Source organism: Rutilus rutilus (genome assembly GCF_951802725.1).
Source record: "Rutilus rutilus genome assembly, chromosome: 8".
NCBI classification, from domain to species: domain Eukaryota; kingdom Metazoa; phylum Chordata; class Actinopteri; order Cypriniformes; family Leuciscidae; genus Rutilus; species Rutilus rutilus.
In genome coordinates this window covers 15,620,332-15,637,368 of record NC_140222.1, presented here as the reverse complement: position 1 = coordinate 15,637,368, position 17,037 = coordinate 15,620,332, and the positions used below count along the sequence as shown (strand labels likewise).

Here is a 17,037-nt window from a genome sequence, read left to right as displayed (position 1 = left end):
ACAAAGGTTATAGTGGATTTGTTCTAGGCATTGAACATTCACTCTGGAGACAGATGCATTTCTGCATAAGATGTTAAGCACAGTTATATAAAACAGGCAGCATATGAGTTAATCTATGAGATTCCATCATTGTAATCTGAAATGATGAATGTCAATCACTGATGAATTATGTAATGAAAACACTGACAGATCTGTCATGAACACAATGATACATTTATTATAAGAACCTCACAGACAAATACTGATGAAGCAATCTGAGAAAAGCAGCGGCAGCAAAATATACTTCATCCAAATATTTCTGTGCTTAACTGGATTTGTAGGTAACTAAAATAACTTAACTTTCTTTAAAACTTTTTTTTTAAAAGGACATTAACTTTGAAGTTGCTACATTGCCATTGCTAGCAGGTTGCATGCCATTTAATATAATTGTCCATCAAAAAACATAATGGACTTTGTATTCGTAATTTGGCATATTAATATGCAAACATTTAACATTAACGTTATTCAGTAACAGTAACATTATTCACCACTGCTTTGTCCCTACACAAGACCAAATCCTGTTTGACAAGTGCCAATACAAGCCAGAATGTCATTTTTAAAGGATGCATAGTCCTTGTAATGTCCTGGGATTCGCAGGGTCTCAAAACAGGTGGAGGCTGTTGGGAAGCTGCCTTTAACCACCTCAATGGATAGGTTATTCCTTGGCATAATCTCCCACCCTGTCCAGAATTTCAACAGGTCAGTCAATTCATCAGGTGATGCTGTGGATTAAACAAAATGGATCAAATGATAGGTTGCTACAAATAATGGTTAATAATTTAGAAAATTTAAATAATGTTTAGTATCCAATAAATGTATCATAGTAGCTCTGTTATGTAACAACTAAAGCAGTTTCTTGAACAGAAATACCATAACACCATATACCCTGGTGAAATGTCAAAAAGGTATGAAAAAATACTATTAATAAAGCTGTGTGTGAAGAGTGTGCGGTTATCTACTCTTCCTGTCCTATATACAGGTGTGCAAAGATGGTCTTAATAACCTTAATAATGAATTGAACAATTTCTATAACTAACTGTTTAAAAAGTAACCTGCCACTTATAAATAAAAACTTTGGGTGACTAACTTATTTTAATAACACGTTGGCAAGATTTCGAACTCTGTACACATACCATTTTCAATGAAGTGGCGAAGATAACCTGATATGCGGCATTTTGTGTCAAGTGAATAATCGTCGTCGTCGTCATCATCTTCTTCATGAGGCCAGGTGATGTGCTGCATGATTATCTACATTGACAATAAAAAAAACATGAATTTAATAATCTTACCACTTTATCATGGATTCTATCTATATAATATACACACAAATAATATCGAATTGTAAAAAGTTACCGCAGGGTTACAATCCACTGCTCTCTCCTGTGGAAAAAGCTGGGCCACTGTGTCAGGTCGTTTGGTCAGCAATGTCCAAATTGGTGTCTCTTTAAGACCACGCCTGAATTGTTTGATTTGTCGTGTGACACGTCCAATTACCTGTTAATGACATTACCGGACAGAAGATGATTTTATTATTATCCCAAAGCAAGTTCTGAGGATGACTTTTGCCAATATGTGACAGTTTCTTTAAATTTTACACACAGCATGGATCAACATCTTCTCAAAAAGCCATCTTCGGTTATTTCCATTAAGGCCAGGGAGATCCCAAGCGTAGGCCAACTCCTGGACACTTGTTTTGTCCTTGTCTGAGAGTTCAGATTCCCCTTCAAGCTTTAAGACAGAGAGGGAAGCAAAAGGCGAGGCAAGTTTATCTATATAGCACTATTTAAATTGTTTTGCATACAACATTAAAAAGCAGTTTAAATTGTAAAAACATTCATTAAGTAGAATGTAAAAAAAAGCTAAAATAGCACAGTCTTCACCACCTCAGCCATTTTTCCATAAAATATTAGAGCCCACTGAAAAAACAAATTGGCCAAGGGGGTGGAGACTTTCTTTCTTGATTGTATATAACAGGGAAGAAATAATGAGGTTCGATTAAAAAACATACAAGCCTGATTGTTTCACGGATGTCTAGGTCTGGACAGTCCTCTGGTGTTACTGTTGCAGTTTCCGGGCTTCCTCCAAACAGGACATGCACAACAGCAGGCTAAGCCCTGACAGGCATGGTCCTCCATGAACAAAGGAGTGCCCCACCATTCTGCCTGCCATGGCGAACATGTCACTTTCCACGAGAAACTGAGAGGCTGAGGGGACTAAATGGCCTGGCTGTCCATCAAAGAGATGTGTAACAGCAGTGTTTGCTACACACATTTGGATATTATGAGCCACTCAATCACTCATAATTATAAGCAATGTGCTAACACTAGCCCCAGAGACTACTACTTCGCGGTGTGGGAGCCAATTGTATAAAAGTTCCTCTACACAGACTTTTTCTGAAGTCAGACTTGGTATCCGGGTATATGAACATGGCTGTGTGCACACAACTCCCGGTGGATTGAGTTTAGTTCATCTTAGGGAATGACCTGGCTGGTGGTCAAGTGTTTTCCCAGCCTATTGTGGTAGAAAACCCTGACGAAGTTAGTGATGCATGTGTGATGAAGCGAGCACAAACTTGTAAGTTTCATGATTTGGTGAACTTGTCAGATTCATTTATGGTGTCACCTGATAAGATAGAATCATGTTCTGATCCAGAAAGAGCGTGTATTCCTTCTAGAAATATCTTTACAGATTGGTCGCAAGCAGCTAGCTAGCTATTAGGATGTATTGGAGAATGTGGAATGGAGAATGATTAGGAAAATGAAAGGTATTAATAACTATAAGCAGATTCCTGTAAGAGAAGAGAAAGGGGAAATGGCCATTAGAAATAAAGAAAATGCAGAGGTCTTAGCTTCAACCTTTGCTAAAATCCATAGCGTTGAAAAGTTGGATAATACGTTTTTAAAAAGAAGGCAAGAAATAAGTAAGAATGTCTGAAAAAAAAATTATAGATAGCAATATGGATGAAGATTTTGATTATTTTGAGTTAAAAATAGCAAGAATAAAGAATGAATAAAGAGTCAAAAGGAGACACCTATTCTGCATTCAACCTAAAGTGGGGATTGAAAGAAGGTATTTGGAAGATACTGTTATGGCTCTGTAGGACACACTAACCTTCATTATTCAGTATTCACCACATAAAAGAGAAAGAAATCAGCTTGTTGAAAAACTCCATAGAGATTTGGAAATCAATGTCATTACAGATCACAATATATTTCAGAATGCACAGAAACATAAGGGTCTATGATATTCTTCTAAAATATTTAAGAGCTACAGATTTGATCAGAAAGATATAGTTTTATTTTTTTTCATTCTTTTTTTTCTTCTCATTTAATTATTCCTTTCGTTCATCGAGGCTTCACACTCCATCCCAATAGGTGGCGGAAATGAACCTCAAGCTGGTTTGCCAACCGCCAAAGTAGAAAAAGCTGAAGCGAAAGAAAAAGCAGAAGCGGGAGCAGAAGAACAATAACGACACGTGTTTGTATGCATTTAAAACTAAGTGGCGGGAACAACTGTGCATGGAAAATATGAATGCAAAATATTGCTTTTGGTCAGTGTTGTTTTTATTCGCACATGGTAAGACATTTTATGTTACACTTACAATCTCGGTTCAAGTCAACCATAAGAATGAATGACAAACGCTACTCTGCTGCTCCGAGAGCATTTCTCTCTCACAAGTGTTGAAACTTGAAATCTTTAAATCACTATAGAAACTGATCAATGTAGACTACATTGAATGTAATTTAAGTGGCTTTGAATAAAAAAAAGCCAAAAAAGCAATATTTTGCGATTAATAGCACCAAATGTTTTAATGGATAATATTCATCTATAATTCTTATAATGGGAAATTTATGAAGCTATGAAAATTGGTTGCATGAATCCACTGATAGGGGTTAATAGTTTAGGACCCAATGACTAGGTCCTGTATGTATAAAACTTCTAAGAAATGCTCTTAAGATTAGTCTTAGCTTTGACTTAAGTGTAAAAAAATTCAGAGTAAAAAGTAGGACTTCTCTAAGAGTATGACACTTGTAGCTAAAAGCAACTTTCAGTAAAGTCTAAGACTGATTCTTAAAGGGTTAACTAAACCCTAAACCATTTTTTTTTAGTTAATGATCTGTAAGAATGGGGTTTTATTAGTGCTGTTCATTGATTCGAGTAACTTTTTTGACATTTGTGTATAAAGTGTTTTAATTCTACAATATATGGTGTAAAAACGTCTGAGTGCTGCCCTCTTCAGGTTGAACGGTGGCTACTGCAGTTGAATTTTCCTATTGGATGTTTGCGGTGGTACATGACCTAAGCAGTGGCAGGTGACGTAAGCAGGTTCCAGCTCACCACGCCCCTGGTACGAGCTCACCACACCCTTGGATGAGCTAGCGTAGATTTATCTGGATTTAGTACAGTGGTCAGGAGGGTACGTAGGTGTAGTGTTGCTGGTTGCAACAGCACTGCTGGACTGCATAGCTTTCCAGCAGACTTGGAAATTAGGCTCCAGTGGTTGCATGCACTTGGCCTGGAAGACCGTGAGTGTGAAACCTGCATTTTACGCGGGATTGCTTCTCCACACAGCTCGCGCTGAAAAGCGATGCAGTGCCAAACGCTGCTCCTCCTGCATGGACTCCACCACCGCAGCGGTGTCTTGATGTGAGTGATCATATTTTAATCACAATTTATGGTTAGGCTAAAGTTAATCCTCTGGGGTCGACAAACGCGCCGGCGCATTTTGATGGGTTTTTTCACATAGCGGCAAAATATGAATATGCCTTTAGAGAGCGTGCGCTATTGACATCAACTCGATAAAACTCATCAGATGCATGTACTTTACGTCATCTTGCGACCCTGTTAGTCACTCTCCATTTTAGAGAGTCTGACAGCAGGTCTCTCAGGTGCACGCGCCCCCCCGTTTCAAATATTGCCAGTGGGTGGAGTCAGGCTCTGACCAGGGGTTTAGTTACCCTTTAACTGCTTACTGAAGTGGGACTTAAGTGCTGTGAACTAAGGACTACAATGATGTCAACCCAAAATGGCCGCTCTCAACCACTGAATAAGCCAATGCAAGGGTGAGGTCACTGCAGCATGACACCAATCATTTAACGTAATTACAATAAAATCACACCACACAATGGAAACACACCTACAGTATGCTGTTGCATGGACATTTGAATAAATCAGACATGTGACACTGAAACCATTTTTCTAAAAAATAAATAAATAAATTCACATATACTCGCATCATCTTCAAAAGACGTAATCAGGGTCTTGAGTTCTCCAATGTCTTTGGCTTGGTACAACCCCAAAAATCCTTTCAGGTACTCATCAAGCCCATGGAAAAAGGTCGCCTTAAGGTCTGTGGACACTATGCGCTGAAATTCTGTGACGCCGGGAGGAAGGGCAGAAGAGTCTTTATACTGCTTTCAAGGTCTTCTGCACAGGCTCTTATCTAAACAAGGAGAGGTTTCTCTGCTAGTCATCTAATCCTGCTGAGTTTATTCTTACAAACTCACAAGTTCTAAATTGGACGACCTCTGACCATAGGGGTCAGAGGTCCCTTTTCAATCTGCCTCCTCCTGACGTTTCACCTGTTACCATGAATAAAGAGAAACACACACACATTAGTTAACAGTTGGCAGACCATGTACTGTCCAGCAAGGGTCATTTCAATGTCTTACTGAACGCACATGAAAATCAATACTGCAAATCAATGAAAATCTAAATTTTCCATTACAATCTATACAGATGATCAGTGTGAAGAGAGATTCAGAGACAGACTGAAGCTGGATCATCAGACTGGATCTCTGACCATCACAAACACCAGAAACACAGACTCTGGAGAATATAAACTACGGATTATCAACATCAGCAGATTCAGCATCAGAAGGAGCTTTACTGTGAATGTCAGCATTAAGAGTTTCAGTGTTAATGTCACTGGTGAGTATCGTTTAGTAAGTAGTCAAGTTTTAGGAAACCGATTGAAATATATACTGTAAATCAACCCTGTACATGTTTATTGGTGGCTGTTAGAAAAGTTGAGATTTGACTCAATATTAAAATATAACTTAGACCATTTCTATTGTCTTCTCGTTACATTGAGTTTTGTTTACATTATGAATTTTGCAATTAAGTATTGTTAATAAGAAAAAATGCATAATATTCATCAGTTTCCCTGTAAACACACAGTTTCATGAAAAAACAAGTAATAAAAACTCAGTGAGTGTTTTAGCGCAGTTTTCTCACCTCATGGGATCACAACACTAAGAGATAGTCAATCTTTTCCTGGATTTTTTTTGTGCGTTCCTGAGATTAGACCTTCCTTAACATAATGCCGAAAACCCGAAGTCTCTAGGTGGTCTGGTTGAGGAGTAGATAGAAGTGCAAGATTGTTGCGCACAGACAGAACAGAATTCATGAGTTAACAATCGCAATTTTGTCCGGTGGAAAATTGCGCTAAAAAATCACCAGATGGAGCCATTTATAAAGTAAATTATCATCACACTGATGACCAAATAAGACGGTATAAATATCATCAGTCAAAAGTATGTTGTTAAAGTATATAGTAAAATAATGACTGTGTGTTTATCTGTTCCAGATTCAGGTGTGTCTTCAGGAGCTGTAGCAGGAATATGTGTTGTTGTTCTGCTGGTCGTGGCTGCAGCTGTTGGTGTGATTTACTTTCGCCACTGGAAATCTACACAAGCAGGGCAATATGGCAAGTATTTTATACAGTTGATTTGACAGGATGGGAGGTATGAGATTTATTGAGCAAATTAACCAAAGTAATCTGAGTTAATCGAGTTTTCTTGTTATTGTTTATACAGGCATCACGAGGCAGAACAATCCTGATGAGGTAAGATGTGCACCCCACCCCGTCTGTCTGAAAAAAACCTGAAATTTACAACAGATTCTGATTTGTGAGAACTGCAATTCTCACTAGTGCAAGGCTACGTTCACACTGTCAGTTCAAATCTGATTATTTTCCGATTGGAATATGATCTTAATTATTGACTGTCCAGTATTGCAATGTTCAGATCTGATTTGTGTGTTCTGTGTCGCTCTTTTGTTTTCCTGAATATATGCATTGCATTGGTAGGCATGCGCCAAAAACAACAACAGCAACATAGAAGGATTGCAATACAGATTGACACGGTAGTCCAGCCGGCTACATATTGTCAGTGGTAAATACTGTCTATATGTGTATCTGCCGGACAGGGCAACAGCATCTTCTACAGCAGTGGCAGAATTGTTTTATTTATTCCGAACAGAATTTATTCTGTGCTGTCATCTCCGTCGGTTTTAGAGCATAGCTGTGTGTAAAATCACATACTAAGTAAGTAGGAACTACATTTGAATTCAAACTTACTTTGCAAACTTTCCGGACGTACTGCATCTACCATGTTGTCTTTGTCATGTGACCTACCAGATTCTTTTATGTCCCTTTACCTCCATTCCCAAAGCCGTTCCTGTGGCCTCATAGTAAAGTGAGGTAAAGGGTCCAGCGTATGTGCACTTCAGAATCTCACCGGAATTAGTAGTTCATCCGGGTACTTTACGCCTACTGTTTTTCGAATACTATGAATTCGGACATACTGCTATGTTGGCGCACTGTTTTTCGCATACTATATAGTAGAGAAGTATTGGATTGCAGACGCAGCGCATGTCTCCGTTTATATTGTCATTTTCTGCTTGTCTGGCATTTTGCAACAACACAACTTTGTTTCTGCTGCGACTTCCAGCATGTTTTCTAAAACAACGTCTGACGTTCACGTTTATGTGGCGTGCGAAAGTGACAAAAACCACGTAACATCTGATCAGAGCAGTCAGACTGAAACGGATTTCCAGAAATGTGGTTTGATTAGGATTTCAGATTGTCAGTCCAAATCTGATTCTTGTGCACATCCGATTAAAATGTGACTTTATCACACCACGTAAAATGTAAACGTCAGACTTGTTTTAGGAAACTTTCTGCTGCTGCCTCACAAGACACAGCACAGTGGATAAACATTGTCATGTTAATACGACAATGTCTCTATTGCAAACCACAGTGTGAACGTTGCCCATGTAGGCCAAAATGGATTTGTAAAAATCCTATTTCATGTGATTTTTTTTTTTTTTTTGCCTTTTCACACTTGATAAATGTGATCGGATTTCAATCGGATATGCAGAAAAATCTGATTTGGACTGACAGTCTGAATGAGGCTTTAAGGGATAGTTAACTCAAATATGAAAATTACTCGCCCTCAAGTTGTTCCAAACCTGTGTGAATTTCTTCTTTTGAACAAAAGAATATATTAAAGAATGTTGGTAATCACACAATTGACTGTAGCCTTTGACTTCCATTGTATTTTTTTCCTACTATGGAAGTCAGTGGCTGCTGTCTGGTTACCAACGCTCTTCAAATATCTTTTGTGTTCAACAGAAGAAAGAAACTCACGCAGGTTTGGAACAACTTGAGGGCGAGTAAATGATGACAGAATTTTTATATTTGGGTAAACTATCTAAGTATCCAGCATGTGTTTCTGCATTCAGAAATCATTGCATAGAAACGCCAATAATTTAATTAAAGGTCCCATGACATGCTACTTTTTGTAGGCTTTAATATAGGCAATAGTGGTCCCTAGTACTGTATCTGAAATCTTTTTCCAAAAATTCATCCTTGGTGCAGAATTATAGCCACTACAAGCCAGTCCCAGAATGAGCTTCCTTTAGACGGGCTGTTTCGGTGTCTGTAGCTTTAAATGTTAATGAGGAGTAGAAAGGCAGGTGGAGGCTGGGTGTGGCCTTGACCATCTTGCAGGAGCAACGGTACCATGCATGTTTACGTTGGATGTATTGCAATGGCACGAAGACACGCAGTCGTTCAAGCATTTCAGTTCGACCCAGAATCGGATCCAGATGGAGAAGCAACGGATGAAGAAGTTGCAACTCAGCGGCACCAGCAGGACGTTTCCGAATGGTTAGTTAAAAATATTATGTCTGTATACGGTACTTTAGTGAATAACAATATTCAATAATACTTAAAATTAGATCTATGAAACGACAAAATGATATTACATAATTTATTTGTTTACATAATTTATATTTCATATATATTAAAAGTAAGTAATATAAAAGTATATATATATAGCATGGGGGGAAAACTGTTTATTGTGCCTAGATGTTCTAGTACAGAGATCTGTAACGTCTGTAATTTATCTTATTACAATTACATCAAGCTCTGCGATCTTGAAATGCGGATATCGCGCGCGCCATATAACCAACAGGAAAACGGTTAGGCTATCCAAATAACAAAGAAGTGTACAACACTCGCTTTACAGTGTGTGTGTCCACATTCTACGTGTAACAAGCTAGGTAACCATAAACAGTAAACAAGCAACACACTTATATATCATTAGTTGACTTGCTTGTCCGAGGTGTGTAGCTGAGCCAAAGAGAGTTGGTACTGATCCAGACTTTAGTTTCAGACGTTCAGCAAGCCCAGCTCTGTATTGACCCAAGTTGAGGGAACAGTCGTCGGTGAAATGTTTGCCACAGACATGCAAAACTTTGGGAAGTTGTGTCGGCGCATTTCCAGAGAAAATGAAATTAATCCACTGGTTCTTCTGGGGCTTGGATGAAGGCTTCGGTGTTCATTTGTACATCCAGTTATTGAGCAATTATTCGCTCGCTCAAAAGCCATGATATCTCTCGTGGACAAACTAAAATCGCGCGCGCGCGTTCCTACTTCCTAGCTCATTTTCTCATGGTCGGGAAATATTCTCTGGGCGGGCAAAGCAGAGAAAGGGGAGGTAACATTTCACCTTATGACGTCATAAGGAGGAGATTCAAGATCAGCCTGATTGAGCCTCCATTTTCTCAAAGGCAGAGAAAGATAGCAAAAGCTCGATTTACACCGATTCAAATTTCTAGAAACTTGGGGACCATATACAGGCTAGGGGAACTCATATTAATGTTAAAAAACCTCAGAAAGTGAAAATTTCATGTCATGGGACCTTTAAGAATAAAGAGCATTCAGCAAACCTCTGAGAAAAAAAAAAAAAAAACATTTGTTTTAACCTTCTGTAAATGTGTGTTTTCTTACAGAGGAATGGTGTGGAAGACTCATTTCCCTTATCAGAAAAGTTTCCCACTGATCCCTGCTGATCATCAATAGGATTTCCAGTTTGTTATAGTGGATTATAAGAGCTACTAAAGGAATCCCAACCGGAACAGTGCAGAATTATCTCTATCTCTATAAATCTATTTACCATTAGCAGCATTATCAGCATTTGTTCTACAAGATATAATAACGCACTGATCTATTTTGATCAGATTCATAATCATTAATATTGCAAGCGCTCTTCAGAGATCATGTGTAAATGCCACAACAAGGCAACTGTCAGTTAAACAACACACAAGTCTTAAATTAAGTCTGTGCTACAGATACTGTAAAAAGACTGTTAATGTTACATTGTTACCATTTTAGTATTGACATCTTGACAGTGCCAGTATGTTGAGTTTTGGATGCTGGTGTCCCTACCTGTTAAAACCAGAAAGTCTCCCTTTTTCAACCAGATTGGTCAACTCTAAGGCCCTGTTTACACCTACTATTAAGATGCATTTTGGTTGATCGGATCACAAGTAGACGAGGGAGACACAAGTTCACGCAATTTACATAAACTCAAAAGCAGGCGATGGGGAAACATACAGAGAGCATCAGCTTTCTTTTCTGCTCTGACAGACGCAAGACCAGCCGAACCCTGTGAGTGTGTGTTAGAAATCAGGAATTGTGAGAGAACATTGCGCTTGGCATGTTTTTTCATCTTCAAACCAAACTTAAGTCTTCTGCAGACAAAGGTTAAATCTCGTCTGGCTAGAGCTCTTCCCATAATGTTTAGGCATTTGGTCATTAGACGGAGAGTAGTTATTCTTTTGTGGCTGTTTGAACATATTCAACCACATGAGCAACACTACTAAAGCAATCCGGTCGAATGTGTTTTCAACTACCTCTGGAAGTGGTCCATAGTAGCCTGGGTTTCCCCATGCTGCCTTGAGCGCAGCGCGATTTTATTCATGCTGCTAGGCTAGCCTGGACACCATGGACCAAATTTTCGCTTCAGTTAGGGAACCAATCACAGAACGGGGAGGGAGCAGCAAGACGATGACGACATCTATGCGACACACCGAAGCAGTTTGTTTATATCTATGGATCTAACATGAGACGTAAAAATATATGCATATTTTTAGGAACACATCTACAAAAATATGCCTGTATTTCAAGTTGATAAAATAATTTAAAATCAACATCAGTTTATTTGTGCCCACGCGCCACGCCCTCCCAGGATATATAACGTTACCTAGGCTACTTTCATTTTTAAAAAATTCTTCATAACCGCGCGCGCGCGTTCTGCTTGCAGTTGTCGAGATGGATGCTGAGGAGTTGAAGAAAAGAATAGCTAGTGGAGATTGTAAAGTTGTCGACAATACGTCATCAAAAATAAAGTCCAGTGTGTGGGAGAAATTTGGAGTTATCTGAAGAAAATATTGTGAAAGGCTTTGCTGCAAACATTTTCGTGTTGGATAGCCACAAATGTGGAACTTCATCCCTGAGGAAGCACGCAGAAACTGTGGTAAGAAAGCAGTTCTATCGAACGGTATTTTTCATATTTAACACTGTTACAGTATGTGTGGTGTGCAGGGCGTGTTTGAACCCAAAATGGTCAGATCTAGGCTAGACGAAATTGCGTGACATATAGTGTTGTAGCCGCGTCTGTTCGACTGGTAAAATGTGATAGCCTAAGGCTAACGTTACTCAGTTTTGTGGTAACGTTAGCCATGTTCTTCATGTACCGGCCTTTTGACAGCTTCGGCTGAAGTTGTCCTTGTGTTAATTGTCGTGTAATAACTTCTGTATGACCTGGCAATAAACATTTTTGTAGGTGTGTCTATAATGTGATAGTCTAAACTGATTTTATTTCGGGTGCGGGTCGGGTGTCGCTACTATTTTAAGCGGGTCGGGTGCAGATTTTAATTAGTGCTGTTGACGGAAAACGGGTTGGGTGCGGTTTTAAGCAGTGCGGGTACAGGCGGGTGCGGATTTACAAAATCGGACCCGTGCAGGACTCTGGTGTACACATAAATCTCTGACCCATCGTCGTCTTCTTCGTTGAATATCTGTCGCTCTACATACGTCATCTGGTATAATTGAAACGATTGGCTATGAGCTACGTACAGGCGCATTTGATAGACATTTGTAGCGCCCAATAAACGGCTCTGGGCATTCGTAAACCACGCCTCAAATACGAGAAAATGCACATGTGGTTCCCAGACCACGTCTCAAAGAGAAAGTGGTCTGACGTTAGCCAGGCTAGGTCCATAGTGGACAAGCTCAACATTTTTTAGACCCCGTTTACACCTGTATTTAGTGTTGTCCACTTGTGATCTGATTGAACAACATTTTAATACCAGGTGTAAACGGGGCCTGGGGTCAGAATCCCTTGTCTCTAATATATCTATATATCCTTTTTAGTTTTTACATTATTCCTATAACAAGTAGGAATATCAAGTAGATATCATTGATATACAATATCAAGTATATTGTAGTATATCAAGTTATATAATCATTACTGTATTCAATAAGTGATTCACATATAGTTTTAATAATATTTTGTTGTCAGCATTTCTACCAGTTTCTTTCTAAGTGCATTATGGTGTCTGTGACTACACTGTAAAAAATTATCGTAATTTTAACGGTAAAAGACTGTAAAAATGCTACAGTGAAAAACTGTTAATTGGTTAACAGAAAGTTTCCGTACTATATACGGTAAATAACTGTGATAGATCTAACGGTACATTTAATGTAATTTTACTGTAACATACCGTTAAATTTACAGTTTTTGAAAGTGAAAAAACAACTCATTGTATCATTTACAGTGAAAAACCGTAAATTGACATTCCCACAATTCCCTGTGACACTTCACATTTGATGTATTTTTGTTGAAATAACTATGTTTGTTTCTTCATAGTTTTCTTCGTTTTTTCTAATCAGTTATGTACATTAGGGGTTTATGTTACATTTAATGTTGTTAAATTAATGTTTATTGCATTTTTTAAATTTCATGTGTTACCATGATGGTGTTTAATGTTTGTGTGAATGACACTGTGCAGCTTCTATATATATTAGAATTAACTCTCTTGTGGAAGAACTGCTTATGTTGAGCTTTGATTGATCATGTGGCTCTCATCACTGCTGTGATTGGTGGTTATCAGTGTAAAAAACAGATATTAATACTTCAATAGGACGGTAAATTAACATTATATCATATTACCGAAATCCAATGTTAAATATACAGTTTTTTTCCGTAAAAACAACGGGAAGAAAGACCATTTTTTTTACAGTATTTTTCCGTTTTTTAACAGGAATTTTCTGGCGCCCCAGCTGCCAGAAAATTACCGTTTTTTTACGGGTTTTTTTTTTACAGTGTATCTTTAGTGCCCTGAACAAGGACCTTGAGAACAGGCTCTTTGTATTGGGAAAACAGCTAATAACTAATAGAAGAGGGCAAGCCTGAAGACTCATCAGATGACTTTGTCTGTTTTCTGCTGACCAAGTTAAGGTTACAGGGGTCAACCTCTACGTGACTTACGTGATCTGGTTCACAGAATTGTACTTCTTTCATGTGTATTTCTGTAAAGAATAAAGTGAACATTGTCTGTACTTCTTTCTGAGGAGGGAAGGTTTTATCAGTATGTTTTGGGTACCCTGTCCTGATAATAATGAGCTCAGGCCCTCTACAACCTTGGAAGAACAGCTATTCCCTTCTGCTTTTGTGTATGCGCTGAATGCTCTGTACAGGTCTCGTGATATGTAGCAGTAAATATAATACTTATTTGATTGAACCTCACGACTCCTGGTCTTCTTTCATCATATTTGGTCCTGGGTCTTACAGCTGTTACCTCCCTAACAACAGGAATCCTTGTGAAATGAAACATTTCCCTGTCCTGTTTTGGGTTTTGTTTTGTTTGTTTGGGGTGTCAAAGCAAAGAAAACACATTAAAGCTTATTGGTTGTGGTTGAAGGTTCAAGTCCAGCAAGGGCTGCTGCATAAGCTTATCACATTTTATAAATGTGTGTTTATTAATAAAACATGTAAGGAATAATTGATGACAGGCCGTTGAATTATTAGAAAAATAATGCACACCCGAGGTGGTAATGCGGTCACGACGCGAAGCAGAGCTCATGGGCATGATCAGTCATCATAAGTATCAAATTACATTCATTATGCAGTTATTAATGCAGTTATTAGAGAGAGATGCTGCAGTAATGAGACAGAAAAGCATGTGCGTCAATATTATTATTTATTTATTAATTAAATTCGTTTTAATTAATTTGTTCATTCTTTTTTTTCATTATTGACAGATGACAGTAGACTATAGCCAAATAAATGAAACACAAAGCCCTTTTAACAAGTAGGCCTATCAATAATTATTTATTTGTTATATTATCTGCATTAAAAATCTGTGCTGCAGGACTATCCATTTATTTAGCCTATATTCAGTTTAATTTTCTATTGATTATAGATAGGACTATATACTTTATTTATTAGAATTAAACTGCATGTTTCTATTGATTGTGAAGCTAGACATTGAAAATTGCAGATCAAGCGCATGGGGCTAAATGCTTTTTCTTGTTATGAATTGTATCCTATTTTCCATTATTACAGTTGACTACGCGAAGTGATATGGAACTGTAATGCGGTCAAGACCTGCCTGGAACTACTTTAGCCGTGCGTTTCCCTGAAAATAATGCACAGCTTAGAACGTTCGTCAACCAATCAGATTCAAGCACGGCCCTGTAGTATAAGAATATTACAATATTCATGTTAATAATAAATAATAATAATATGTTCACTTTACTAAATGCCTTCACTGTTGAAATGTGCAAAAATGAATGGTTCTTGTAAGTGCCATAAGTTACATCTCTTTATATAGATGTGGAATAAATAATTGTGTGCATTAAGCAATCAGTAAATAATTAGGAATAAATCATTCTATATGTGTCCAGTCCATTATCAGTCTAGTCTCTACCACCACATTCCAGGAACATGAAAAGGAAATAATCAAAAAAGTATGTTTGACCCCAGTTTTATACATAATCTGTTTGTTAGGGTTATGTAAAGTTCTAATGGTTCATTTGTGTTTTAGTTTGGTTTTGTTCTGTTCCTATTTCCCCATGTTCCCTGCCGTTGTTAGCTATCTTGGTTGCTGATTTGAGTTTCACACCTGTTCGCCGTTTCATTGATTACTAAATGTGTATTTAAGGCTACGTCTACATTAATCCGGATACATTTGAAAACAGTGTTTTCATTTCAAAACACTCTCTGTTCACACTAGCATTTTCATGCATTTTCCAAAAGTTTCTCATTCACACTGAAGTAATAAACTCTAAAATCACCTGACTGCGAATGCGTGAAACCTCATAAAAGCTCATTGAGGTGATACAGACGGAACATACAGTTCTCATGCTATTCTTCTGATAGTTTGATTTATTTATCAAAATATCTCACCATTCACTGATGTGTCCAGGTCGATCTTAGTCACAATTATATGCCACATTATTTTGCCATAGGACAGCATTTGTGAGTACAGTTTCTGCCATCTTTGCAGGACTGTGATATGAAGAGTGTGCAAAGTAACATATCTTCAAAGTAAATAGCACATAACAGGCACAACACAACAAAAAGCTCATATTCACAGGACAAAAACGCCATGTCAGTGTGGACGGAAGATCTGTTTCCAACGTATTAGTGTGGACAAGGCCTAAGCCTTTATTAATTATTAAATACTGTATTTGTTTGCTACTCTATCGTGAGTTTTCTGCAACCCATTGTGACAGAACAATGGGAAAAGATTTCTAATTGTTCAAATATCTCTTTCTTTCTCACGATCCCATATTAAAGCAACTCTCTCTCTCTATATATATATTTTTTTTTTTTTTTACATTGAAATATCAGTGTACCATGACCACTATGTTGAATGGATTATGTTCCTTTCCAAAAAACTTCTTCATATTACTTGAATGACTCGTCAAGGTTCGAACTTCTAACATTCCGACGCAAAGCGAATCTCCCACTGGATAAGACAGAAACTTCGGCTGCGTCCGAAAACTTAGGTGACTTGCCTCGCTGTAAGGCAACAATGACTTTTAACAATGATTTGCAGGCAGCGTCTGCACAAAAAGGGATCTCACAAAACTGATTTGGAAATACTTCTGAGGCAGCGTAACGGTTTAATGATGTACAGCGAAATAAAGCGAGCTTAGGAGAAAACTAAGAGAATATTTAATGACTAGGCCTGCAATAGTAATTTCTTGCAAAAAATCATAAATGGAAAAGTTAACGTTGATCAAAAATGTACATTCACACACTGACGACCTGCCACAACTTTCACAATTTTTCTTGCTCAACTGTCACAGAATGGAAAGCACAGGATAGCGGGATAATAAAGGCAGTGAAGGATACATCTGTGCTGCCTTCAAAAATCGATCAGATGAAGGAATCTCAGGAGACAGTGAAACTAACATTGGATTCAGACGTGCCATGATGCCTTCCGACCTTGAAATGCGTTCTCCGATGACAGCATGATCAGTTTCCGGACACAGCCTATGTTTTTCGTCAATCATGACTCTCTGTGAAACCTAGGCTATCTCTACTTCGGCTCTTTTAACTAGTAGGCTAAACAACAACCACCAATGGCACCCAAGTTACCACACACTAAACCACTAGAACACCTTAGCATATTTGCTAATTGTATTATTTCTCAAATAACGTTTTTTTTTTTCTACGTAGCCTACTCCTTCAGACTTCGATACTGGTGTTTTGTTAGTCTGCTGTATAGGTGGCAGTTCCCGAGCTGGAGCAGATCTTCACCAGGCAGCCCGTCACAAGTTTGTGTCTGGTGTTTGACTATAATTGTCCAGGTATTTTGCATCTACATCTGTCTCTCACTTAATTTTTTATTTTT

At 38.1% G+C, this 17,037-nt stretch overlaps 2 protein-coding genes across 3 annotated transcripts in view; both read left to right on the top strand.

Annotated features, from left to right (window-relative positions):
• LOC311295207 (pregnancy-specific glycoprotein 22-like) overlaps positions 1-17,037 on the top strand; it is a 135,187-nt gene that overhangs the window by 49,823 nt on the left and 68,327 nt on the right. The gene's annotated exons all lie outside the window — the stretch shown is intronic.
• On the top strand, positions 3,504-12,739 carry LOC311295227 (uncharacterized protein). Its single transcript, XM_084416491.1, has 5 exons — positions 3,504-3,589; positions 5,779-5,970; positions 6,629-6,748; positions 6,858-6,886; positions 10,120-12,739. Exons 1-5 carry the CDS (start codon positions 3,571-3,573, stop codon positions 10,177-10,179), a joined length of 420 nt encoding a protein of 139 aa, XP_084272617.1. The 5' UTR covers positions 3,504-3,570; the 3' UTR covers positions 10,180-12,739.

Excerpts from the sequence above, each read along its gene's own strand:
- LOC311295227 (XM_084416491.1), top strand. Across the intron at positions 6,749-6,857 it reads TACACAAGCAGGGCAATATG|GCATCACGAGGCAGAACAAT; the intron begins GCAAGTATTTTA and ends TTGTTTATACAG. Across the intron at positions 6,887-10,119 it reads GGCAGAACAATCCTGATGAG|AGGAATGGTGTGGAAGACTC; the intron begins GTAAGATGTGCA and ends GTTTTCTTACAG.